Consider the following 27162-nt stretch of genomic DNA (forward strand, 5'->3'; position numbering starts at 1 on the left):
TCACGATGTATCTAAACTCAGAGCCAGGTGTCCTGCCAGTGTCAGGCAGGATGAGGCTAGGGTAAGTAGACAGTGCTATACAGCATGTCAGGAGAGAGACACTCACATGTCAGCATAGGTAGAGTCTTAGCAGGGACAGATGCTCAAAGATTTGAAGCCTCTGGCCTCTTGGGAGCCACAGCTTCAGGTGGCCACCAAACACTGGAAATGTGCAGATCTAGCTTATCACCTGAGCTACATAGCCCTTTCCAAAGACTTTGTACAAAAACATGCTCGACTGGGTGCTAATTAGGTCCACGCCTGTGATCTGAGCTCCTCAGGAGGCGGAGAGCTAGACGATTGAGGTTTGAGGCCAGCTGGGCAGAAGACTGTTAAACTCCATCTCCAAAATAACTAGCTAAAGGCTGATCTGGAGGTGTGGTTCAATTAGTAGAACACCAGCCAAACAAGCAAGGTGAGCAAGCATGAGGTCTTGAGTTCAAACTTTGGTAGCAGCAAAACAAAAACAAAAACATGCCATTCATTGTAATTGCTATATTGATTATTGGTAAAATAACACTACTGTGGATATAAGTTAATATAGCTCACACTGGGTTAAATACATTATATATGGATAGTCTCCAATTTATGATGCCTTGACTTGTAAATTTTTAACTTCACAGTAAGTTTGTCCATGTCTTAAATGCAGTGTGTGTGTGTGTGTGTGTGTGTGTGTGTGTGTGTGTGTGTGTGTGTGTGTGTGTGTGTGTGTGTGTGTGTGTGTGTGTGTGTGTGTGTGTGTGTGTGTGTGTGTGTGTGCTGGACCTGGGGCTTGAACTCAGAGTCTAGGCACTGTCCCTGAGCATCTTCCTCAAGGCTGGCACTCTACAACTTGAGCCACAGCTCCACTTCTGGCTTAATTGGAGATTAATTGGTGATTCACTGGAGATAAGAGTCTCATGAACTTTCCTGCCCAGGTTGGCTTCCATTCACGATCCTCAGATCTTAGCCTCCTGAGTGGCTAGGATTGTAGATGTGAGCCACCAGAGCTGGCTTAAATGCATTTTTAACTTAGCAATATTTTTCAGTCAGGTTAAGTGTATAGGAATATAACTCCATTGTAAACCAAGGTGCTCCTTGGCTTACCATTAAATGAGTCGTTTGTTTCATTTGCTTTTGATAGAAGTACCTACTAGAAAATGCCAGTGGGGTTGTTTTCTTCTCCCATCATTCTATCCACAGAGCTGCTGTTGGTGGAAATCTGAGGACCAGACTGGGTGAGGGTTGAGCTGGATTTTACCTCCCCCAAATAACTACTCAGGGAGATTGTTTCTGGGGGTGGGGGGGTGTTCTTGTCTGTGAGGCTCCAGGCAAGGAGGAACAGGGCAGTAGTGAGTAGTGGGAGGATGAATTCCAAGGGCTCCCTCGGTGCTCAACCTTATTGAGGGTGAGCAGGCTTCTGGGCTGCATCTCAGCCTCAGGGGGGATTTTCTGGTATAGCATGATACCCCAGCCCTGTCCATACAAGCCCTCCTGGTACCCCACAGACCTCAGCCTCGAAGGGCATGCTGGAGTGTCTCCTTAGCTTTGGCGAGGGCCACTTCCGCAGGAATTAGCACATGGGGGGTCACACCCACCCCCTCCCAAGAGCTGCCATCCGCGGATCCCACGGAGCGGGCTGTGGGGATGGTAATGTACAGGTGGGTGTCATCCACATGGTAGGTCTGTGGTGGCTGGCAGCCCCCACTGGTCACCTCCCCAATGACCAGGGCCCGACCCAGCCTCTTCATGATGTAGGTAAACTCTTCAGCTGCTCCGGAAGTCATGCCACTGGTCAGAATGACCACACTCTTCTTGGAGCCATAGCGTTCACCTAGAAGACAGAGACCCTTCAGCATGAGGTCAAGTCATGATCCACAGGCCTGCCTTCTCTGGGCTGGCCCAACTGTGGGAGGGTGGGGGGGGGTAGCTGGGGTGGAGTCTGAGTGCCAGCATCCACCTGTGGGCCCTTGGTTTCTCTCTGAGCCCTCTATGAAATGGAAACAGGGGTGTGTGCTGAATTATAAGCATTTAGTGTTCGAGCCCCTCTCCCCGGCCAGGCAGATTCCTTCATCATTGGAGGAAGAGAAGAAGAGAAAGTCCTGGCATTTCTTAAGGGCCAATGTGTATTTTGTCGTCTTAACAAATGGGAACCCTGGATCTGACCTTTCGATTTGGACCCTCAGAATGGCAACATTTGGGACTTAGCATCAGCAGCCCAGCCCTGCAGGACAGCACAACCTAACAGCTGTCAACACCATTTGAAGGTTTTCCATAGTATATCAAACAAGTACAAAGAAAGCAGATTAGCCAGGTGCCAGTGTCTTGAATCCCAGCTACTCAGGAGGCTGAGATTTGAGGATTGCTGTTCAAAGCCAGCCCAAGCAGGGAAATCCATGAGGCTCTTATCTTCAATTAACCACCCAGAAGCCGGACGTGAAGCTGTGGCTCAAGTGGTAGAGCACTAGCCTTAAGTCAAAAAGCTAAGGGGCAGTGCTCAGGCTCTGAGTTCAAACCCCACTACAGGCACAAAAAGAAAAGAAAACATATTAAGTCAATTTTGATTGTGAACTATTTAACCCAAGATATTCAATATATGATTTTTTGACTGTAACCAAATGAAAAGCATTAATGAAGTATTTTGCTTAGTTTCTTGTCCCCAATAGTAGATTTTCCAAGTCTTTTGAGCACAAGATGGCCTTTGGCTCCCATTGTGGACACCAAGTTCCAGTATCTTACCACCTTTAAATCTGAGTTAATTTCAATTTCTAGCCACAGATGCTGGCTTGGATGTAACATTCACAGGACTCTGATCTGTGCTTACATTTTGCAGTATTATTGGGTATGTAGCTTAGAAGCTACGATACAATACTGTGTAAGGAGGAAGTGCAGGAATTAAGGCAACCGAGTCCCCAGGTCATAAGCACCCCGTATTGGCCTCTCCAGTGCCCTCTTGTGGTCAGATCTGAGAATCACTGGTTTTGCATGCTGAGCTAGAGAAGGACGGAGGTCATTACCCAGGAAGGGGTTTTGTGAATTCTGGGACTATAAAGCTCAGAGGCTGTCTCTGTTTCTTCAGACATTTCTCTAGGATGAGGCAGGAAAGGGAAGGCTGGAAAATTGGTGGATTTAGTGATTGGTTGGAGAGATGCTTCTATTTCTGTGGTTATAGTATCCAAAGTGGGTGGTCATGCTGGTATTAGAGAGAAACGTTCACATGTTGGCTCTTTTACTTATGACCTGAGTGACCTAAACAAGATATTTAATCTAGTCAACTGACATTTTTCTACTCCAGAAAATGAGTAAGACAGACAGTGGGCAGAGATTAAATGTCATTATACCAAATGCATGGGCCAGGCTAGGAGATTTATGTTCTTTTGGTCACTGTTACCTAATCTCAAGCTATCTTTCTCCAATTTTCCAGAAGCATCTAGAATGATAACCAAAAGGGGAAATCTTCATGTACCTGCGAGCTGGGTATGAGTCCAGAGTTCGCTGACAGAATCATTGGGCCGGCTGTAGATCCTGTCCAGTAGAATGGGAGGGCCCTCATCAAAGAAGTAGGAGCACAGGGCAGAGATGGAGGAGGTAGGGCCACCAATGTTGAACCTGAAGAAAAGGAAGTGGGGTCCACCATGGTAGAGGGGAGCTCACAGGGAAACTTCAATACCCCTCTGCAATATCCTGCTACAGCAAGAACCCTTGCTCTGTGGAGAGTTTAAATTCTAGACAGCCTGAATATGGTATCCCTTCTTCCCCCTTCAGAATTTCATAGAGTGGGACATGGCCTGAAGTGATTCCCAGAACACTAGTCGCTTGACACTAAGAGACTCTGTGGTCAAATACATTGAGAGACTACTGAATAGTGTGCCCTTTCCTCTGATCACGTGTTAATACTTGGTGTGTGTATGCCCACATGCATGTACACACTTATGTGCTGGTCCTGAACTCAGACCCTGGACATTGTCCCTGAGCTTTTGTGCTCAAAGCTAGTACTCTATCACTTGAGCCACAGCTCAACTTTCTCACTTTTGGGTGGTTAATTGGAGAAAAGAGTCCCACGGACTTTCCTACCTGGGATGGCTTTGAACCATGATGCTCAAGATCTCAGTTTCCTGAGTAGATAGAATTACAGACATGAGCCACTGTCATCTGTTGGCCTTCTTGTCTTTAAAAACATGCGTGATAGCCAGGTGCTGGTGGCTCTCACTTGTAATCCTAGCTACTCAAGGGGCTGGGATTTGAGGATCATAGTTCAAAGCCAACTGGGGTAGGGAAGTCCATGGGACACTAAGCTCCAATTAACTGACAAAAAGCTGAAATTTGGATTGTGGCTGAAGTGGTAGAGCATTTAAAAAAAAAAAAAGCTAAGAGTATAGTGCCTATGCCCTTATGTCAAGTCCCAGTACCAGCACCTAGAATTTAATCAGAAAAGAACTTGACATAAGAGTGGCTTAAATGTTCCCTAACAGGTCTGTGGCACAAAATACTCAGAGACCCACAAGATCCACCCACCTTGTTTCTAGGCATACATTAAACCATCTGTTGGGAAATGATTTACCTTCCAGGAGGAAAAAACCTGCCTCACAGATTTCATTGCCACCTAGTGGTGACTGAGACCTATGCACCTGGTCTGGATGCTCCCAAATCACTTACCCTGCTGCCTCTCTGACAGGCAGCAGGGGAAGGGGAAGGGTCCCCATAGAGAGGAACAGCCTGCTCCTCCCCAAGCCTATGGAAGGTGTCCAGCCTATGTCCAAGATGGACTTGGGAGTCACAGGAGACTTGAGTCTGCGGGCTGCTCTACATGGGGTCCATTGGAAACATGGAGAGCTGCTCTGTGATGGAAGTTTGGTATAGTATGCATGTTCTTACGGAAACTAAGGGACATCACTAGACGTCCTTCTGGGGACCATGTGGGGCTACAAAGAAGATTTCTTTTAGCAGAAAAATGGTTTATGTTCCATTTCTCTTGCAATTGTCATGAAGAAGGTGGTAATAGGTTGCTTTTGTATGATCTGGGTTCAGCTACAGGTGGAGGGTTGGCTGCCCTAAACATGACTAGTCATTGGAATCACATGGGAAGCTTGTCAACTATACTACTTCTGCTCCTAGGTTGCTGATAAAGGGGGCTGGGTGGGGCCTGGGTATCAGCATTTTTGATATTTTCCCTCCCATCGAATTGCTAGGACCAGAACCAGAAATACACATGGAGATCATTAGAAGAGCTTAAACAAAGTACCAGTGTGGGGGCCAATTACACCTGAACCCCTGGTCTGCTGTCTGGAGCCCTGGTCGGCAGGTGTCCTGGTCCCTCTCAGCTCCTTGGACTAAGTCTCAGGGTACTTTTTCTTCCCCACTGAGGCCCACATTTCTGGATGTCTCCCAGGAGGGCTAGGCATGGCTGGAACCACTTCACTGACCTCATGTCAATGATCAGGGCATCCGTGTGCACGATCTTCTTCCAGATGTGCTCCACCAGCAGCTCCGAGACCTGGGTGAGCAGCTCACAGTCCCCAAACATGTCAAACCTCAGGTAGCCAATGTTGTCCTCCAGCACATTAGTGTGGAAAGAGAATTTGATCAGGTCTTCAAAGACTTCAGGGGAAGGGATCTGAAGGAATGAGAGGCCAAGCTCAGCAACAGGAGAGCTAATTGCAGAACCCAGAAAGGGAAGCCATTGGTCCATCTTTTGTATGTGCGAGTGTGTGCTTGAACTCAGGGCCTGGGCACTGTCCCTTAGCTTTCTGACTCGAGACTAGCACTCTATCACCTGAGCCATACCTCTATGTCTGGCTTCTTGGCGATCAATTGGAGATAAGAGTCTCACAAACTTTCCTGGGTTGGCTTCAGATTGTGATCCTCAGATCTCAGCCTTTTGAGTATCTAGAATTACAGGCATGAGCTACTGGTACCCAGCCATGGGTCCACTTTATATCCTGAGAAACACAAGAGGAATGGTTAGGAAACTAACATCCTTGAAGGAGTCAATGGGCCAGGGACTTTTCCAATAGCATATCTTGTGGGTTACTATGGGCCTGGGTCTATTAGCAGTCTTCTTGCTCAGATCTGCCAACCCCACATCATGGTGTTCAGAACTGAAAGTATTACATACAATCTCCTCTCTGGTTCCACCAAACCCACTAGACACTTTCCAATATGCCCAGGCTCATCTTCCTCTCCAACACTGGGACTCGAAGGGAAGGCAAAGTTACCTTTTCTAGGGGACAGACCCTGGGCTAGACACTTTGCAGTTCTTAATTTTCACACTCACAATCACTGTGTAGAAGCAATGCCATTATTCTACTCTCTTTGTGAGGACTATGAAGCACAGCTATATTAAGTAACTTGCCTGAGGTCACACAACGATTAAGGGATGACTACTGATCCAAATTGTGAAACTTGGCTGTGATGGAAAGGAACAAGCAGGAAATGTGGAAATTGGGGGTTCTGTAAGTCCAATGTAGGATCCTCCTTCATGGGTGGAGACTCTGCCCCCAGTCCCTAACAGCAGCAGGTTGTCCAGCCCCATGGGCAGGCCGCCTAGCAGCAGCCCTGCCTGCCCACACTCTGCTCCAGGCCATTACCTTGTGAGTGAGCACACAAGACCCATGTCTCCAAGGTGACCTTTGGCCACTGGGCCCTGCTGGATTTCTTTTACTGGCAGAGGCACAGCTCCAGGATGTGTTCCTCAGACCTGTGTGGGTCCTGGTGAGTTCATCGTGCTATGTTCAGCAAAGTAGCTTCAGTAATACATTCCCATGTCTGCCTCCCCTGCCTACCCATCTGGCTTCCTGCTCAGTGAGCACCTCCCTGTCAGCTGTGAACTGTCAAGGCCCCACCCCCCTCAGGTCTCCTTTCAAGAAAGCCAGGGCTGTGCTGCCCTGTCCACTCACTGGCAACACACACACACACACACACACACACACACACACACACACACACACACACACACACACACACACACACACACACACACACACACACACACACAGCATCACTCATGAGAAAACTGTGGAGAGATGTCAACAGTGCTGCTTTTGACAGTGCTTACCGAGTGTGGAGACCCTGAATCTCGCAGCTCCCTTGGCTACTGGTGCAAAGAACTTTCCCTTACCCACCCTCAGTGGCCGCACTCTACCTTACTTTGACTATAGCAACCTTCTTCTGAAATTCTCATCCTTGAATTCTTGTCCTGTGCCTACCTCAGTGCCACTTTGCATTGTGGGAGAGAGGGGGTGGGCAGTGGGCTCAGGCCACATCCTGTGCACTGTGGAAGGGAGGAGGTGGGCAGTGGGCTTCTAGCCAAGATAGGCCTGTGTCTAGGCTCCATATTTTAGTTCTGAAGCCATGAGGCTGGGGATCTGCCTCCTTCTCAGCCCCTGCCTTCACTTTCCAGCTTTGCCCTGACTCATACAAACCCTTGAAGCCGATAGCATGAGCACAAACCCTATATTTGCAGTGGAGGAAACCATAGCTCAGGACCTCAGGAAACTTACTGATTTCCCTTTTCCCCAACACTGATGCTGAAAACCCTCACAAACTCTTGCCTTCCAACCAGAACTGGGAAGTCCTCCTTTACCCTAGCAGTTCACACTGGGTTCTCTTGAACGCAGATGCTCTACAGAGGTGTTCAAAAAGTAGATGGGACATAGTGCCAGACAGGAAACAAGACATGACTGGCAGATGACATAGAAACAAGCCTGGAAGCCCTGGTCTTTCACTAGGCACACTTCACTCCCAGAATCGGGTGAGGGCCTGGCCTCCCTTGTATCTCACCTGCATGGGTACAATGCCGGGAATGCGGTCCTTGGCATCCTCAGGGATGTGGGCAGTCTTCAGGTGTGGGTCTCCGGACAACATCTGCAAGTCAGCTCCCAGCATCTCTGCCAGGGCCCCTTCGGAAGTCACCAGTGCATAGCGACTCTGCAGACCGCTCAGCTTGGCAGCCATCTTGGCCCCCAGCTCGGGGGATGCATAATTATCAGCCACCAGCTTCCCAGCCGTCTGCAGCACGGTGGGCACCTTGGCACGCAGGGCCACTATGTCCTGGGCGGTGGAGAGGGCCTCGCTCATGGGTACTGTGATGTCAGGCTCTACACCAGCCAGATCCCAGGCCTCACCAGTGGTGGCACTGAGGGCCATCTGGGTGGGCATGGAGGCATACAAGGGGCTGGTGCCCACTTGGTAGATGCCCACGGAGAGGGCGCCTCCAGCTGTGGGCTCGCCGATGACCGTGGCCCTCTGCAGGTCCTGCATGGTGTGAGCGAACGCCTCTGCGGCCGAGCCGCTGGTGTGGCTCATCAGGATGTAGAGGTCCTTGTGGGGCCCGTAGCGCTGCCCGGCAGCCTGGGGCAGGGTCCACACCTTTGTGACTCTCGAGGTGGCTCTGTCGAAGATGGAGTAGAGGTGCTGAGGGGGCTCTGCCTCGAAGAAGTAGGAACAGAGCAGGGGGACGGCCGAAGAGTAGCTGCCCGGGTTGTAACGCAGGTCCACAACCAGGGCGGCCGTGTCTACCAGCTTCTGCCACACCAGCTTCACCAGCTGTGGCCCGATGGCCTTCACTGTCTCCAGTTCTGCCATGGCGTCGAATCTCAGGTAGCCAAGCTGGCCGGGTAGCACGTCGGTCTTGAAGAGAGCCTCGATCAGGTAGGAGAGCTCTTCTGGAGAGGGGACCGCGGGGGGCGGCAGGGGCACCTCCTCTGCCACCAGCTCCCCGGGGCTGTGGAACACGAGCAGGCGGTGATCCTCAGACACCTCCTGCAGGTCAGCCGTGAGCTGCGAGGCCAGGGACTCCAAGTCCACCGCCGTGCGGTAGGCTCCCCGGGCTAGTTTAGCCCGAAGCAGGGCGCTGGTTTGTTCCACCACTTCCGGACGGGCATAATGGGCCTCCAGCAGGCGCCCCGTGCCCTCCACCAGGGCCCCCAGGCTGCGGTGGAAATCTAACACTTCCTGGGCCCTGTCCAGGGCCTCCTCGGCCAGCACGATGGCGTCGGGCACCACGCCTCCGCCCAGCCAGCCCTCCCCGTGGTTGTCGATGAAGGTGAGGACGGGCACGATGAGCACCAAGCCGCCCTCGGGCGCCTCCAGCAAGGGCACCACGCACGTGTGGAGCAGGCTGCCCGCCGTGATCTCCCCCACCAGGGTGGCCCAGCCCAGCGACTGCATGAGGAAGGCGAACTCCTCGGCGGCCGTGGCCGTGCGGTGGCTGGTGAGCAGGTACACGCCGCGCTGGTTGCCGTAGCGCCGGCCCAGCAGCTCCCGGTGGCTGAAATGCTCCTGCGTGACGTTGGTCCGACGGTCGTAGGTGGTGAACAGGCGCACGGGGCCATCCTCGGGGCCCTGGAAATAAGACAGCAGCAGGGGCACGGCCGACGAGGGCCCCCCCGGGTTGTGGCGCAGGTCCATGATGAGGTGCTCCGTGTCCTGCAGGGGGGCCCACACCTGGCGCAGCACGTGCGGCCCCAGCGCGCCCAGCACCGAGGCGTCCGCGAACTTGTCAAAGCGCAGGTAGCCCACGTTGCCCGGCAACACCGACACCTGGAACACAGAGTCGATCAGGGCGCTCCGGGCCGCCTCATCCTGCGGCACTTCAGAGCCTGTCACCGGGGGATCTTCAGCTCCAGCCTCCGGCCCTGAAGATGTCTCTCGGGGCCCGACGGCCCGCACCAGGAGACGGGGATCTTCAGACACAGCTTGCAAGCCGGCATTGAGCTTCGTGACCAGATCCTCCTCAGAGACCACTGCTGAGTAGTCCATGTTGGCCAGGTGATGCAACAGGGCTGGCACACGGTCCACCAGCGTGTAATAGTCCTGCAGGGCCTCCTGCAGGCGCTGGATGACCCCTGGCAGGGAGCGGCGCAAGGTGAGGATGGCCAGGGCCTTCTCCAGTGCCTGCTCGGCCGGTGTCCCCACGCAGGGCAACACCCCGCTGCCCTCCCAGGTCTGGCTACCTCCGCCCAGGGGGCCCAGAGATCTGGATACAGGGACGGTGAGGAAGAAGTCCGATTGGCCTATCCTGAGCTTCTGGAGATCCAGGGCTCCTCCCTCGGTCCGCTCCCCCACCACGATGGCCCTGCGCATCTGCTTGAGGATGTAGGCGATGTCCTCGGCCACTCCTCCGGTGCGGCCGCTGGTGAGGACCACCACATCCTTCTCAGCGCTGTATCTTTCTCCCAGGACCTTGGGTAGGGTCCAGATCTCCGTGGTGGTGTTGGAGGGGCGATCGTAGATGGTATCCACGTGCAAGACCGTGTTCCCAGGGTGCAGGTAGGAAATGACATAGGGGATTCCTGAGACGTGGCCGCTGGTGCAATGTCGGAGATCCAGCACCAAGGCAGAGGTGCCCATGAGTTGGCTCCACACGTGGGCCACCAAGAAATCTCCGAGCTTGCTCAGCACCTCCTGGCCTGGGAGGTCATCCACCCTCAGGTAGCCCACGTTACCCTCCAGGACCTCATGGTGTATCTTCTCCTGCAGCCAGGTTAGCAGCTCCTCTTGGGTGTAGTTGCTGGGAGCTGTGGTTTGCCGGGGAGCCTCCAGGGTGCTGGGTTCGTAGGAGATAACCAGGCGGGGGTCATTCAGAGAGCTCTGCACCCCAGCTGTCAGCACATGAGCCAGTGTCTGAGGGTCTGAGATGCCCAGAATCTCCTGACTCTTCATGGCTTGCTGGATGGCCGCCTGCATTCCCATCAGGTTCTCTGGGAAGCAGTAGTTATCCAGGAGGACCTTGGCCATATCCAGGACCAGGCTGGGCTGGAACAGGTGTGTTGGGCCAGCCAGGCCACAGAGCAGCATGGACAAGATCAGGACCCATTCTTTCATCATTGGGTCCCCAGGAAACTTGCTCCAGGAAACTTGCTTGTTTTACAGAGTACAAGATTTGTGCTCTGCTCTGAGCTGCCTTCCTTCCTTGTCCTTCTCAGTGGGCAGACAGAAGGTTTAGGGCTCAACTCAGGAGTGGAGACGAGGCTTCTAGCTCCAGTAAGCCTTTAATCCTGTCTAATTCAAGTGCATCAGCCTGGGGCAGACTGGAGAGAAGGGGCCGGGGTAATTTGATTGGAAGGATCAGTGGATCTCATCTTGTTGAGCTGTCCCTGTGTAAAATAATGGGAATGACTTGTTTGAGTTTCTATGCTGTGTTTTACAAACTGATAGTTTGCACCAGAGCTTTCTAAAGTAATGTTATTAACTGGCAAATAAGTAGCATTTCCCCACCCTCCTGGATGACCTCTTATGAGCCTCTGGAGGTCCGGGATCTGCTCTCTTCTATACTGTAGGACTAGGAAAGAAGCTTATATATTGAGGAGATTAAATGAGAAAATTTGTTACATTTGTATGAAGTTCTTTTCAACACCCAGTAAGTTACTGGCTCCTTTGTTTTACAAAGAATTCAGTAACTAAATGAACCCACACTTTCAGGTGAGCTATAGGTGGGGGGGGGCAGTGGGAAGAAGTCTGCGGAGCCACAGTTTTCTCAGACAGTGCAGAGGTTGATTAGGGGCCATTGCTCACCTCAGGATCTGCTAACACCTCTGAGATCCAGATATACCCCTCAAAGCATCTCACCACAGGGTACTGTAGGTGCGACCAGTGTGACTCCTGATGAAGTAATGTTTGCTTTGAGGTCTTAGGAGTAACTGCACAGGTCACTCTGCAGTTGGAGAAAGAATTGAGACTTTGCATTACTAGGCCTTACATCAAATCCAGGACTTGGCCCCAACCTGCTCAGAGCACATCTGTTTCTTTCCTCCTCGTCCTCGTCCTCCTCGTCCTCGTCCTCGTCCTCCTCCACCTCCTCCTCCTCCTCCTCCTCCTCCTTTTTTGGTGCCAGTACTGGAGCTTGAATGCAGGACCTGGCCACTGTTTCTTAGCTTTTTCACTTAAGGCTGGTGCTCCACTACTTGAGCAAAAGCTCCACTTCTGGCTTTTTGGCAGTTACTTAGAGATAAGAGTCTCACAGACTTTCCTACCCCAGCTTGCTTGGAGGAATCACAATTCTCAGATCTCAGCCTCCTGAATAGCTAGAATTATAGATGTGAGCCACCAGCACCTGGCAGACTGTGGACCCACGTACCCCACAGACTCTCTAGCTCCCAGCTTCTGATTCTTCTCAAGGAAGTGATGTGAGTATTGCTTGGAACTGACTTGCTACTGATGGATACTCCAGAATGTTCTACCCTGGAGCCATGACTTGGAACCCCTGCTTTGCCCATGCAACCCTCTGGGTGGGGCTAAAGTTTCTCTCTTGCAGCAGATGAGGCCACCCTGGTTAGACTTGGACTAGATGGCCAGTGGCAGGGAACAGCAGTTCAGAGCTGCCTGTGCAGAGTGGGCAGCAGGTGGCGTCCCGTGCGCTTCAGCAGACAGCTGGGGATGTTGGGCTTGGAGACAGGGGAGCTTGCTCTGCACAATCTGCTCTCTGGAAATCATTATCTGAGGATGTTTACCAAGTGGTTTATGAAGGCCAAAGAGGTCAATTAGCTAAAACAAACATATTTTTAGCTCATTAGGATTTGTTTAATGCCCAAGTGACATCTGGTCACTTCTCTTCACTGTTTGCAGCCAATGGGAAAGAGTGTGATTTATTGTCAGAATGAGGCTGGGGTGGGATGCTGTTTATGTGCTGTACTGCTCAGGCCCCCTGGGAAGACGCTGCCTCCTGTTCTACCTCCATCTAAGGAAATCCAACTCTGAATTTGTAATCTGAGATCTTCTGAGGGTGTTTCTCTGTTGTTGCTGGAGCCCAGACCATGCTCTGAACAGGAAGGGCTGTGGGCAAAGATGATCGGGAATAGGCTTTCTTGGGGAACAATTTAGTACAAAGATGTAGTGTCATAGCAGGAGGCCTGGAGCTGAGGCTGGGCTTTCTTGTGTGGATGATCCATAGTTTGTGGTAGTATGAGAAAAATACCAAAGTCTGTTGTAGGTTCCTGGGGTGTCTGAGGCAGACAGCAACTAGGCCAGGATGTGGAGTGTTTAGAGGCGCCTACGGGCACAGCCCAAGGCAGGTAGGAGGGTCCCTTCTGTGCCAAGACTTCTTCAAACTTCAGTTGTCCCAGTGAGAGGGGACATGAATGGAAGGCAGAAGTCTCCTTAACTCACCTCAGAACATAAAATTCAGGAACAGTAATAACCACTAGCTATGCATTATCCTTTCCTATTTTAGAGTCATAGGGAGAAACACACTTGTAAGAGAGATATCTATTCAGACCCTTGTGGGTGCAACACACCCACCCACCCATCCATCTTTCAGTGCCATCCCAGAATAGTATACACAATAAGTTTCATTAGATTTTACTCATTTCAACACTTGCAGTAAACATCTCTCCTGGTTCAAATGTATACATTAAACTCATCCTTTTAATCAGTACATAATAATTCTTGGTGATGCAGTCATTGCTTCTCTAGCGCCATGGCTTGGGTGTGGATTCTGGAATTCGTGAGCTAGAAACATAATTCAAAGCTATGTGTTAAGTGGCATTTAAATGTGAGCCTTTGGGAGATGTCTAGGTCATGAGTGTGCCCCCCGCCCACCCCCAGAGGCATTTGAGGCATATGAGAGGAGATAGGGGAGCTCATTTGCTCTGTCTCTATGTGATACCTTCCACCATGTTAAAATGAAGGAAGAAGACCAATACCAGAAGCCAGAGCATGCTCTCAGGATTCCCAGCCTCCTTAGCGGTAAGCTAGATGAACTCCCATTTTTTATAAATTATCTAGTCTGAGGCACTCAGTGATAGCAGCAGAAAAGAGACCAAGATACTTAGTGAAATATACCTTAACCACTTTCATTGTTTTCTTCTATAAGCAATGTTGTGATAAAAATTCTTATACACAATGTCTTTGTGAACCTTTTGGATTCAGGCCATATACACTTTTATTCTTTTTCTTTTTCTTCTTTTTCTTTGTGCCAGTCCTGGGGGTTGCACTTAGGGCCTGGGCCCTGTTCATGCCCCCCACCCCCGCTTTTTTTCTCAAGACTAGTGCTCTACCACTTGAGCCACAGCTCCATTTCTGGCTCTCTTTGGTGGTTAATTGGAGATAAAATTCTCACAGGCATTCTATCACAATTCTCAGATCTCAGCCTCCTGAGTGGTTAGGATTATAGGTGTGAGCTACCAGCACTTGGCTTACATGTTTGTTTTCTTGATTACATTTTCAGTAACCTATAAATTATATAATAAAGGTATACTTTTAAAATTTTTTCACCTATATTGATGCATAATTGACATCAAGTAAGCTGTCCTGAGATAAAGCGGATGATTTCATGCATTTTGACACATATAGACACCCATGAAACCATCACCCTCTAATCCTTCACATGTTTCTTTTGTGTTGGATCTCTGCCCCTTCCACATCTCCATCCCCATCTCTAGAACACACAGATCTACCTTCTGTACTCAGGCTGGAGTAGTTTTCGGTGTCTAGAATTTTATACAAATGAAATCATACCACGTGTACTGTTTTGTGGCGCTTGTTTCACTCAGCATACCTTCAAGATGCATGTAGATTGCTAAGTATCCCTCTAGCTTGTTTATTTTCCCACTATGGAGAATTCCATTGCATAGATCACTACTATTTTTTTCTGTACTGGCACTGACCTTGTAGTTAGGGCTTGGGCCCTGTCCCTTAGCATTTTTACACGATGCTAGCACTCTACCACTTGAACCATACCCTTACTGCTGGTTTTTGCTAGTTAATTGGAGATTAAGAGTCTCAGATCTCAGCTTCCTAAGTAGCTAGGATTACAGGCAAGACTTCCTTCCAAATTCTTACCTCTACCTAGTACCCAGATTCATACACAGTAAACCAGACAAGCCTTGAAGTCATGTCTTTTTTTTCAAAAGTGAGGAAGGAAGAAGGTAGCAAGAGTAACACATGCGATTGCCAGTCATTTTGATATCAAAGTTGACTTAGGCCCTTCTTTAAGGAATGCCAGAGGGCTTTCAGTCTTGATTTCTCTCCAGCACATTTGCACCTGTTCTATCTTAATGGTGGCATTTTGGATATAGCAGACCCCGTGGCTCCCAGCAGGGAGTCAGGTAGACAGATGGTAAGACCCACAACATCTCTGTCAGTAGATATAAGTCTTTCCCATGGGATGGGAAGGTGGCTCAGTGATAGAGCGCTTGCCTTGCATGCCTGAGGCCCTGGGTTTGATTCCTTAGCACCACATAAGCAAAAAGAAAAAAGCTGGAAGTGGCACTGTGGCTCAAGTGGTAGAGTGCTAGCCTTGAACTGAAGAGCTGAGGGACAGCACCCAGGCCCAGAGTTCAGGCCCCACGACCAGACCCCCCACCCCAAAGAAAAAGTCTTTCCTAAAGTTTTATTTGAGATGGAGAGTCAAGGCGAAAGTCAGCAAGGATGAGCAAATGGGCTTTGCATGCACGGCTGTGGTGGGTGGCCAGCATTAGAAGCCAAGGGTCTGAGAACAGGGTGGGGAAGGAGCAGGAAGAACAGACACAAAGGAAGCTAAGAGGGGCAGATCTGACCAGACCCTTAGGATCAGGGTTGACAGTCCCTAAGGATGGTGGGCAAGACTGTCCCTTTCAGTATGCCGTGGTACCCACTGTCACACCCAACCAAGTGCTACCATAGAGAGCTCCTAGAGCAGCAGGTGGAAGCCAAAGGTAAGAAGAGACACAGTTATAGTAGTCCAAAAGCCCACTTAAAGGCCAGATGCTGGCTTCTTACTCCTATAACCCTAGCTGCTCAGGATGCTGAGATTCAGAGGACTGCTATGAAATCCAAGCCTGGGCAGAAAAGTCCACAAAGCTCTATCTCCAAGAGATCCCAGCACAAAGCCAGGCTGGAGTCATAGCTCAAGTGGTAGAATGCTAGCCAAACCCCAGAAAAGAAAAGTTTACCTAAAAATCAGGGGAAAGTGGTTAGTATTTTATTATAAACATAAACCAAAAACCTGTTATCTATAGTGGCTATCATTGTATACAAAAGGAAAGAGATATATGCCCCAAAGGCATGCAGCTTTTATAAAGGAAATCTATCTATCTATCTATCTATCTATCTATCTATCTATCTATCTATCTATCTATCTATCTATCTGTGCTGGTTGTGGGGTTTGAACTCAGGACGTGAATTTTCTCACTCAACAATGGTGCTCTACCACTTGAGCCACAGTTTCATTTCTTGTTTTTTTTGCTAGTTAATTGGAAATAAGAGTACCACAGACTTTCCTTACCTGAATAGGTTTGAACCACAATCCTCAGATCTCAGCCTCCTGAGTACCTAGGATTACAGATATGAGCCACTGGTGCCCAGCTTAATTTCCTTGTTCACTCTTCCTCCCTCCCTTCCTTCCTCCCTTCCTTCCTCCCTTCCTCCCTCCCTTCCTTCCTCCCTTCCTCCCTCCCTCCCTTCCTTCCTTCCTTCCTTCCTTCCTTCCTTTCTTTCTTTCTTTCTTTCTTTCTTTCTTTCTTTCTTTCTTTCTTTCTTTCTTTCTTTCTTTCTTTCTTTCTTTCTTTCTTTCTTTCTTTCTTTTTTACAAATGCTATAGAACACTAAACTTAGCTTAGGGCCTGTAAAGCTGGCTAGGTATCCAGATGGCAGATACATGCTCCGTAACCAAAGCCCATATTGCTCAGGCCTCTCATAAAAAAGAAAAGGTCAGCATAACCCTGCTTATTTCTTCTGTTTATGCATGTATGTATATGTATGTACGTATGTACGTACATATGTATGTATGTATGTATGCATGTATGTATGCATGTATGCATGTATGCATGCATGTATGTATGTATGTATGTATGTATGTATGTATGTATGTATCTATCTATCTATCTATCTATCTATCTATCTATCTATCTATCTATCTATCTATCTATCTATCTATCTATCTATCTTGCCAGCACAGCAAGCAGCTCCACCTATTGCAGGAGCTGCTGGGAAGAGAGGGCAGCCAGAAATGGGTTTGCCCCAGCCTCTGCTGCTGCCTGGCCTGGGAAGTGGTCACTTGTTCTGTGTTGAGCTTGGCAATCTTATCAGTAGAACATCAAATATCATCACACTGTGGCAGCTTGGAGGAGCAGCTAAGAGGATGGTATTGGAACCTATGTGTCCAAGGAAGTCACCCTTGGGCGCACATGTGAAAAGCCTATGGGCAGGAGTCTAAGGAAGAATCTAATGTATAGGAAAAATATACCTGGTTGGGTAACTTGGGCATGGAGCCACTCTATGGTGCTCACTCAGGGTAAAAGAACTTCCAAGATAAGGAGAACAGGCCCTCCCCAACTTACATGTGTAAGCCAGCTTTGGAAAGCAAAGAACACAAGCCATCTTCAGGGGAATTAAGCCTGCAGCCAGGTCTGGGAGAATACTGGGAGCAGTACGGCCATCATGTTAAGTGACCTTGTTCACAGAACTTCTCTCAAATGAGTGATGCCCTACAAGTGCCTTGCTGACCATAGGATGTCCCATTGCAGCTTAAAATGGCAATGCCCAGGGATGGCAGAGCCAAGGGAAAGCAGAGTCTGGGGAGGAGAGTGCCCAGAGGAGGGCGGCATTTGCCTGGGAATGATGAGTTCTTATTTTTCTGATATGTTTGATTCTGTCTGCTAGTGTGACACACACACACAGGTGCATGTGTGTATGTGTGTGTGTGTGTGTGTGTGTGTGTGTGTGTGTGTGTGTGTGCGTGGGATGGAGTCCCTTAGCTTTTTCACTCATGCCTGGTGCTCTACCACCTGAGCTACAGCTTCAATTCTGGCTTTTTGCTGGCTAGTTGGAAATATAAATCTCACAGATTTTCCTACATGGCCTGGCTTGGAACTGCAATCCTCAGATCTCAGCCTCCTAAATACCTAGGCTGCCATTGTGACTTTGACCTTAACCTTGAAAAAGCCATCTGGCTGGCAGAAGAGCCGTAGGAAGAATATAGGCTTGGTCTCACAAACAGGGCTTCCAATCCTAGCTCCCTCAGGAGCATGGGGCTAGTGGATTCTAGCAAAGTGTGATGCCTCCAGATACCCCCCATAGTCTGTGCTCACAAAACACCACATAAAAATGTTCTGTTGTTGTGCTGACTATTGTCCAGAGCCACAAGATGTATGTGCTGGCACTCAGGGCACATCTAGTTGCCTTTGCTTTCCACATTTCTATGTCCCTTTGTCTCCATGTGTCTACCTGGCTCATTTTTTTCAGCACCTGTTTGCCTTCTCCTCTCACTCCTGGCAAAGAGGACACATCACAGTGAAGACAGAAGACAGCCTGTTAGCCTTTTCATCTCAATGTGTGGATTCATAGAGGGCCCTCGCTTCCCTGTGTTTCAGCTTCTTCATATATGTGACAATACAAGATTACCACCCTCATGTAAGAAAGAGGAACATGTTTAAGAATGTTTCTGATGCAGTATTGATAGAACTCGTCAGTAGAGAGGGGATTCATTGGTTATATGAATGAATGGTGATAATTTGGTTCTCTGGCTATGGATGAATAAACTTTGGTGATTCTTATGTAAAGAATAACCCAGTGAGATAGAAGCCAGAGAACATACAGATCCTGGTTTTCCTCTGGCATGCTCTGGCCTTGCACATTTGACTACCATCACTTAGTTCTGAGCCTGAGGCCAGGATTCCCGCTGGGGTTAACCAAGGTGAAAGGCTCCAGAGGACTCACAGCCATAAGCAGCCTGGGATAGGAGGGTTGTGGCTTCCAAATCAAGCCTGTGACAACTGTGTAACAGCACCTGGGCCCTCCCCTGAGCCAGAAAGAGAGAGCTGAGCATCTGGAGCGAGCCATGAAGTAAGTGGGTGGTATTGGAGCTGAGGCCTTCCTCACAGAAAGTGGGTTGTACAGCTGGGAGTTTAGGGAGGAGGGGGGGAATGACTGACAGGACAATGAGCCAATGGGTGGAGAACAGGGAATGGCCTTATGGGTGGGGCTTGGCTGGAGCTGGGTGCCTGAGCAGGAGTGTGGTAGACAGATGCTGGTGGAATAGTTCAGGCCGTAGAACAAGGGGCAAATGACATAGGGCTGTTTGTGTGTCTTAGTGAGAGCCTGGCAAGCCTTCTCTGAAATGCATGGAGGTAGAGGAAGGTGGAACCACTAACTGCTGTCATCCACTTAACTGCTGCTCACAAGCCCATCTGTATACACAGCCCATATATACAGACATGTCCCCTGACCCCAATGTGCACTCACGGCCCACCTGTGCCTTTCCATCTCTGTGGACACGCCACGTCCTTCCTTTCTGCTTTCTGCCCCAGGTAAAGTGATAGCACCTGGAAGAGGGGGCTTATACACGGGGGGAAGCAGAGAGTGGGGCAAGAGGAGTCACAAGCTCCTGTCTCATATTCAGAAAAGGCCAGGAGACAGACATTTGACTTTATTTCCATGTGAAACTTTCCCATGGGTGCAGAAACACAGGCAGGCCTGGAAGATGTCATTATCCGGCTGTGAACACTATGATTCCACACTACCTCATTGGTACCAAAAATTCATATTTTCTTCAACTCCAGTAGTTAAACAACAGTGCTTCCTTGTGGTTTTGTGTTGTGTGGTGGGGAGTGGTGGGGGTAGCGTGTGTTAAAGTTGGTCATTGGTTTCGTGTCAACATTTGACACACAAAAAAATTCAAAACATTTTAAATATGGGGGAGTGGCCAATTAGAGTAAACCAATAGGAATAACCCAGGCTTCTCCTAAGCCGCCCTGCTCTGGCCAGACAGAGGTCAGCAGACCATGGGGTGAAATCTTCACCAGTTTCCATGGAGTCCCACATGTGGCCAGGAGAATGGGCAAGAGAATGAAACACAGGAAATGAAAACTGTCCTCTCTCGGCACGGGTCAGTGGGGGATGGCGCGAGTTACTCAAGGAATCAAGCAAGTGCAGGCTGAGCCTATGACAGTGATAAGCACAGAGTTCTCCAGGCCAGAAGCCCTCACCCGGGAAGGCTGGCTGTCTTATCTTTTGAGTGTAGGTCACCAAGGAGTAAAAATAGGAACCTTTCAAATACCAAACCAAGAGCACATTTAATTCCAACCAACTCAAATCCCCAGTCCTGTACTTACTTTCATGAAGTCCTTGGCTGGGAACACCTCTGACTGCCTTTTGCTATGGAGATGGCCATTCTGTATGAGTAATTAAGAGAGGCCCAGAGCATAGGCTGTCACTCAGACCAACAATGAGCTTGATTCCAAGATTGCAAATGGTCCTGTGTGAACCCTTGCCCACTGCACAAGCAGGCAAAGCCACTCAGGCTAGAGCACCATGCACTAGAGGGCTGCTGTTCTAAGCCATCAGTCTCTCCATCCTGAAGCTGAACTCAGGATGATATAATAAAGCATTTGGTCATGGCATGAGCACAGATCTGGCAGGTTCTGCCCTGGATATAATAAGCACTCCACCCAAACCCAGCCCTGGTCAGACTCCCAGGTCCAGTTGTACCCTAGTACCAGGTGGCCTGTTAAGATACATGGGTACCCAGAAAGGTCCCAGGGTTTGGTGTCCCACAGATTTGGGGTGGGATCCAACCACTGACCAGGACAAACGAACCTGCCTGAGTTTTGGTTTCTGAATCTATAAATTGGAGGTTATAATGCCCAGCACATAGGGGTGTAATATGCTATGCCAGGATGAAATTTCCTTTGTCTTTTCACTCTTCTGTGGTGGTGATGGTGGTGGTGGTGTGTGTGTATGTGTGTACTGGGACTTGAACTCAGGACCTGGGTGCAGTCCCTCAGCTTTTTCACTCAAGGCTGGTGCTCTACCTTGCAGGCCACACCTCCACTTCTGGAGTTTTGGGGTGGTTAGTGGGGATAAGGGTCCCAGGGATTTCCTGCCCCAGCTGGCTTTGAACTTTGATAACCAGATCTCTTCTTCCTGAATAGCTAGGATTACAGGTGTGAATAATCAGTGCGCAGCTACACCCACACTCTTTTACTGGAGTAAACTCCTTGAACTCTATGAATTCATTCCATGAATGTCTCCTCATCATCGGTCTATCAATTCTCCTCTGGCTAATTTCTCAGTTTTCAGCTAACTCTTGTTCCCGGTTCATCACTTCCCTTTCATTCCACCGCCCTTCCAGCTCTCCTGTTCTATCCCCACCTCCACGTGTCCACTTCCTCATCTTTCCCAAAGTACAATGCAAGGGCACGTGCTTTGTGTAGGGCATCAGAAGGGCAGAAAGCTCCTTTCCATCTCTAGGCTGGCGTGCAGATCGACTTAACCCTTGTGGTTCCCAAGGGGACACAGAGCTTCGCATTAAGACCCCCTTCCCTCCCTGCCTCCCCCAGTTCCAAGGGGTGGGTACTACCTGCACCCACACTCTGCCACACTCATCCCCTCATAGTGGTACTTGAGGGTGGGCACCCCCATGTCATCCTTGTAGAGGATGGAGATGGGACTCAGTTTGGTGGGCACACAGCAGGCTTTGCCCACTTTGGTGGGGAACTTCAGATGCACCAGGGTCTGCACGATGGCGTGTTTTGTTGGTGTCACGTCATCAGCCAGAGGGAAGAAGCAGCCACCTTTGCATTCATAGGCGTCATACTCCTTGGGGGCGATGATCCAACTGTCCCAGCCGATGTCCTCAAAGTTCACCCGCAAGGAGGTCTTCTGACAGTGGCTGCCTGCCCCAGTGCTCCTCTTCCGCCTGGCTAAAGACGATACTATGGTGGGGTGCCCATCCACATCTTCCTCTTCTTCCTGCTCGTGGCTCTCACCTGCTTCGCCAAAGCTGTTCTTGGATGTCTTCTTCATCACCGTTTCTTGCTCATGGCTGATCATCTCCCTGAGCTCCAGCCGGGTCTCCCTTGTCCCATTGCTCCGGTCATTGGAGAAGACGACAAAAAAGGGTAGATTTTTTGAACCTGGGGGCACACTGATGTCTAGTGTATCACAGGCTTTTCGGTGGCTCTGCACTGTCACTTCGAGCTTATTTTTGCTTGTGGTGGAATCTGCTCGGACCCAACGCTTTACGGCACTGGAAACTTCCAAGGTCTCCCAGCCCTCATCCCGAATGTCCTGGGCCACAAGGAAGGTCTTGGTCTCCGCCTCCTCCCAGGAACCTTCTCCATCCAGGACATCGTAAATGACCATATTTCCTTCCAGCCCATGAGAGGGGTCCACGTGATTCTGACAGGAGACGTAGAGACGGAGCTCAGCCCTGGTGATCTGCTCATGCCTGGGGATGGAGATGTTGAAGAGCAGGATGTGTTTCTGGAAGGGAAAGTCCTCTGTAGCAGCTGTAGAAACAGCATCTGAAATGCAAAAACACGGGATAAGCAACTGCTGGAGCCTGTTTGCATGATGCTAAAGTGGTCTTATGGTTTGGTTGCAGCGGTAGGCAGGAAGACAATTTTTGTCTTTATTATCTCTACCATGTTTCACATAAGACCTGAGCACAAGAGTGTTTCGCAAGTTTTGTAGAGGATTTCCCAAGGAAAAACACATGTATGTGCCAGCAATTGGGGCTGCTGGCTGCTGTTGTGCACTGTGGATTGTGCATCTGCTATGTGCCTGTCACTATACTAAGAGCTTTGCATAATGTTTTTATTTTTAAGTTGTTATTACAAAGGTGATGGACAAAGGGCTTACAGTCACATAATGAGTACATTTCTTTTTGGACAATGTCACCCCTACTCTCACTCCAAGTTGCAATGTGTATAATATATAATATATAATATTATATATGACTAAGTCTTATACTTGCTCTTGAAGACTCTTTTATTCTACTTTTACATAGAGAGGTTGTGACTCAAGGTATTTAATTGCTCAAGTGTACACAGCTAGTAAAGAGTATCTTCACAGAAAGCAAAACATAAAACACATAATTACAGAGAAGACTGGTGGCTCATGCCTATAATTCTATCTGCTCAGGAGGCTGAGGTCCAAGGATCATGATTCAAAGTTAGTGTGGGAAGGAAAGTCCATGAGACTCTTATCTTCAATTAACCACCCCAAAAAGCCAGAAGTGGACATGCGGCTCAAGTGACAAGGTGTCAGCTTTTTTTAAAATTTTATTTTTTACTTTATTAGTTTTTTATTGTGAAAATACTGTACAGAGGGGTTACAATTACATGGGCAAGATCATGAGTACATTTCTTATCAAGTATTGTAGCCTTCTCCTTTGTTTCCCCTTCCCATCCCTTCCCATCCTCCCCCTCCCCACCCAATCCTCCTCCGCCCCCCCTCACCAAAGTTGTAAAGTTTGTTTTGGACATAACGACTTGAACATTTCATTGTTGCAATGCGCCCACCTGTATCCCTAGTTAAATGATTTGTTTTTTCCCTTTGCCTCCACAAATTATACTGACATCAAGCAAAGTGAAAGCAGGGTTATACTGTGGGGGAGGGACATACAAAGCAACAAAGAAATAATCTTACAAATATGTTAGAAACAATTGCATAAAAGAAAAAAAATATTTGAATGCATATCTTAGGGTTCATTTCCCTAACATCACCTTATCTGACCTTTTCTGCTTGACTCAGACATATACTAGTTATTGCAAATAAGGAAAACCATGGGGCCTATGTTGCTTTGGGCCTGGCTTACTTCACTTAATATAATTATATATTTTTCCAAGTCTTTCCATTTCCTAACAAATGGGGCAATGTCATTCTTTCTGATGGAGGCATAGAATTCCATTGTGTATATATACCACATTTTCTTGATCCATTCACCTACTGAGGGCATTTGGGTTGGTTCCATATCTTAGCTATGGTAAACAATGCTGCACTAAACATAATAGGGTGTCAGCTTTGAGTGAAAAAGCTAAAGGACAGCATATAGGCAGGCCCTGTGTTCAAATATTGGCACAAAGCAAGCAAACAACAAACTAACAAGACCACTGTCAACCTGAGAGTGAAGTTTTTCAGTGCCTGTACATGAAGGAGAAACCCTGGTTGATAATCATGCAAGTCCAACAGTAAGCTGAGGTAAGAAATCTCAACATCTAAGCAGGGTACAGAGAAATCAGTTGGATTTGTCACTCCAAAGCAAAGTGAAAGCAGTGAGTATTTTTTTTTTTTTTTGGGTCCGGTCGTGGGGCCTGAACTCTGGGCCTGGGCGCTGTCCCTCAGCTCTTCAGCTCAAGGCTAGCGCTCTACCACTTGAGCCATAGCGCCACTTTCCGGCTTTTTTCTTTTTGCTTATGTGGTGCTGAGGAATCGAACCCAGGGCCTCGAGCATGCAAGGCAAGCGCTCTACCACTGAGCCACCTTCCCAGCCAGTGAGTATTTTTTGTTAGAGGAAAGCATACGTATTTTCCCTGATGACTTTGTCAGATCAGCAAAAACTCGGGCTTGTATTTTAGCCATAAAATCGTCTCTATTTCCCATTTCTCTTGGAGTATTGCTTGGCCATTACACTAACCTATAGATCAACTTCAAAGAGAGAAGAGAATTGTAGTTTCTGAATATCTCCTATAGCTATGCGCAGGGACTGTGTACTAAGACCCCCAGAGGATGCTTGAGGGTATAATACTGACCTCCATACATACTGGGCTCCTTTCTTACGTATACATGCTCACATATAACATTTAATTTGTAAACTAAGCACAGTAAGAGACTAAGAGCAGTGCTTAATAGTAAAATTGAACAAATGGAATGAATCTACCAGAATATAAGTAGTTTAAAACTGGCAAATTGTTTGTCTTCAGAAGTTTCCACTTATATTTTTATTATTATAACTATCTTTTTTTGCTGCCAGTACTGGGTCTTGAATTCAGGGCCTCTTGCTCTTGCTTAGCTTTTTCTGCTCAAGGTTGGTCCTCCTCCACTTGAGTTACAGCTCCACATTAGGCTTTTTTCTAGTTAATTGGGGATAAGAGTCTCTCAGATTTGTCTGCCCAGGCTGACTTTGAACCAGGATCATGAGTAGTTAGGATTACAGGTGTGAGCCATAGGTTCAGGCCTCCTGGTTTTTCAGCAGTGCTGTAGTAGCAGGATAGGGCAGCTATCTGTGCAGGTTTGGGGGCCTGGGCAGAATCCATCAGCCTGATTTTTCACTTGGGTTAGCACACTTAGCTCTGATTGCTCAGACTTCACGATTTGGGAACTCTCCTAGTCTATGCCAGGTCAAGTTGAAAAATTAGGGGACACAATCCTTAGTGATGTTTACCTTCTAGCATTCCTAAGTCAGGGAAGTGAATATTTAAAAAATAATGACTCTTTCTATCCAAATATTTTACCTGGGTTTTGAAAACCCTTTTATAAGAGAGAAAATTTCATGAGTTCAAAGTTGAGAAATATACCAATTTCCTGGGGGTTAAATAACTTGTCTTTTTTAAATAGGAAGGGCACAGAAAGAGAGCAGAAGAATGGGAAGTAAGGAGAAGTTAAGAAGAGAAAGAAGAGGAGAAAAGAGGAGGAAGAAGAGGAGGAGAGAGGAGAGGAGGGAGAAAGGGAGGGGAGAGGAAAGGAGAGGGAAGGAGGAGGAAGAGAGAGGAGAGGAGGGGGAAAAGGAGGAAGAAGAGAAGAGGGGAAGAGGAGGGGAAAGGAGAGGAGGGAGAGAAGATGAGGGAGGAGAGGAGGGAGAGAAGATGGGAAAGGGGTAATAAAGAATGGGGGAGGAAAAGGATGGGTGGAGGGGAGAGACATGGAGGAGGGATGGGAAAGGGGTGAGAAGGGAGAGGAGAGGATGGGGGAGGGGAGAGGAAAAGAGGGGAAGGGAAGGGAGAGGAGGGGAGGGGGAAGGGCGCCTACATAGCTGAGCACCTACTCCATTGAATACAGCATATAGCCCAAGAAGGAGGATCCACCCAGGCAGAGATGGCCACTAGAACCGTTCACGATGATGGACAGGCCCGGTGATCTCCACTGCCCTGTAAGGTAGCCATTAACTACATATAATGTTGAGCACTGGAGATGTAGCTGGTGAGTTAAAGAACTCCATTTTTATCCTATTTTATTGCAGTTCATCTCAAGGACAACCTGAAGAGCAGTATGCGGCCAGTAGCAAGCCCCCCTTGGCAGTGAGTTTGTGGGGCCAGTGAGTTCTACCCCCAAATACCCACAAAACAAGTCAACTCTACCTTCCACACTGAAGCTCCTGACGATGTTGGAGGCCGGGGTGGATGACTTGTCGCTGGTATACCTGTTGTACAGATCAATCATGTACTGGGGTGGTTCCACTCGGGTTTTGTCCTGGGAGGGAACCCCACTTAGGTTTAAGCTGCGCAGAAAATCCACCTTCATATTCTCTAGAAACATCTTCAGGTTAAAGATGCCTTCCTGTTGCCCGTCTCTGGATTCCCCCTGCAAGCTATGGGGGAATGTGGAAGATGGCGGCTCCCAGCTCTGCAGCGGCTTGCCCTGCATGGGCCAGGCCAGCAGGAGCAGCATGGGCAGGGCCACCCACAGTGCCCTAAGGGACATCTTGGGTCCTGGAGAGAAGACCGCAGTGGATTACCGGTAGCAGGAGCGAGCCAGGGAAGAGCGGGCCTCCTGCATTGTCCGTCCTGCTGACCACTCTGTGAAGAGCGTGGGCTCTCCCCCGCTGTCCCCGGACGGTCCTCCACTTGTTCTTATCTAGCTGTCAATGTTGTGCTCCGACCTCTTATCTAAGGGAGCTCTGTTAATGAAGACTCTATAAACATCTGACAGGGTTTGTGGGAAGGACATGGCCTACTGTAGAGGCGCTGCATTTCTCTAAGGGGGTCATCGCCCCTCATTAGGATCTGTTCTCATTTCCTTGCCAGCTCTGTTCAGAAGAATCTCCAGACAAGAATGATACATGCCCCATCTCCTGGGCCACAAGAACAAAGCATCCAGGAAACATGACTGAAAATTTCTCCAAATATAGAAGCAACAATACAAAACACACCGAAGATGAAAGAGCAGGGGACAGGAGCAATAGGTGTGGAGTGGGGCTAGCCCCAGGGTGAGGCCCCGGCCTGCTCCTGTCGATCACGATCCGCCACTGTGCTTCATAGCTCCCTTTGCCGAAGGAGTCACTGAGTGTGGACATGTGTGTGCTTACCAGTGCTGGGGCTTGAACTTGGGGCCTGTGTGCTACTGCCTCTTCGCTTCTTTGCTTAAGCTGTGCTTTGCTACCTCAGCCACAACTTCACATCCAGCATTTTTTGCTGGTTAATTGGAGATAAGAGGTCATGGGCTTTTCTGCCCAGATTGGCTTTGAACTGAAATCCTCAGATCTCAGCCTCATGAATAGCTAGCATGAGC

At 48.9% G+C, this 27162-nt stretch overlaps 2 protein-coding genes across 2 annotated transcripts; both read right to left on the bottom strand.

Moving 5' to 3' along the window:
- Positions 1-1529: 1529 nt before the first annotated feature.
- Positions 1530-10845, bottom strand: Rbp3 (retinol binding protein 3). Its single transcript, XM_070020389.1, has 4 exons — positions 7798-10845; positions 5442-5632; positions 3485-3627; positions 1530-1852 (listed from the first exon to the last, which is right to left on the bottom strand). The coding sequence occupies exons 1-4, from the start codon at positions 10843-10845 to the stop codon at positions 1530-1532; spliced, it is 3705 nt and encodes a 1234-aa protein (XP_069876490.1).
- Positions 10846-19361: 8516 nt separating this feature from the next.
- On the bottom strand, positions 19362-26430 carry Gdf2 (growth differentiation factor 2). Its single transcript, XM_070020390.1, has 2 exons — positions 26013-26430; positions 19362-22238 (listed from the first exon to the last, which is right to left on the bottom strand). Exons 1-2 carry the CDS (start codon positions 26353-26355, stop codon positions 21289-21291), a joined length of 1293 nt encoding a protein of 430 aa, XP_069876491.1. The 5' UTR covers positions 26356-26430; the 3' UTR covers positions 19362-21288.
- Positions 26431-27162: the final 732 nt, after the last annotated feature.

This window comes from Dipodomys merriami, unplaced genomic scaffold, assembly GCF_024711535.1.
Source record: "Dipodomys merriami isolate MVZ:Mamm:240054 unplaced genomic scaffold, mDipMer1.0.p SCAF_14, whole genome shotgun sequence".
Taxonomy (NCBI): domain Eukaryota; kingdom Metazoa; phylum Chordata; class Mammalia; order Rodentia; family Heteromyidae; genus Dipodomys; species Dipodomys merriami.

Bases quoted from the DNA above. Each gene is read 5' to 3' on its own strand.
- Gdf2 (XM_070020390.1), bottom strand. From the start codon at position 26,355: ATGTCCCTTAGGGCACTGTGGGTGGCCCTGCCCATGCTGCTCCTGCTG. The intron at 22,239-26,012 runs GTAGAGTTGACT...TTTGCATTTCAG, and splicing joins CAGGAGCTTCAGTGTGGAAG to ATGCTGTTTCTACAGCTGCT.
- Rbp3 (XM_070020389.1), bottom strand. From the start codon at position 10,845: ATGATGAAAGAATGGGTCCTGATCTTGTCCATGCTGCTCTGTGGCCTG. The intron at 5,633-7,797 runs GTGAGATACAAG...TCATTCCTTCAG, and splicing joins CCGGCATTGTACCCATGCAG to ATCCCTTCCCCTGAAGTCTT. The intron at 1,853-3,484 runs GTACATGAAGAT...TCTGTCTTCTAG, and splicing joins GACTCATACCCAGCTCGCAG to GTGAACGCTATGGCTCCAAG.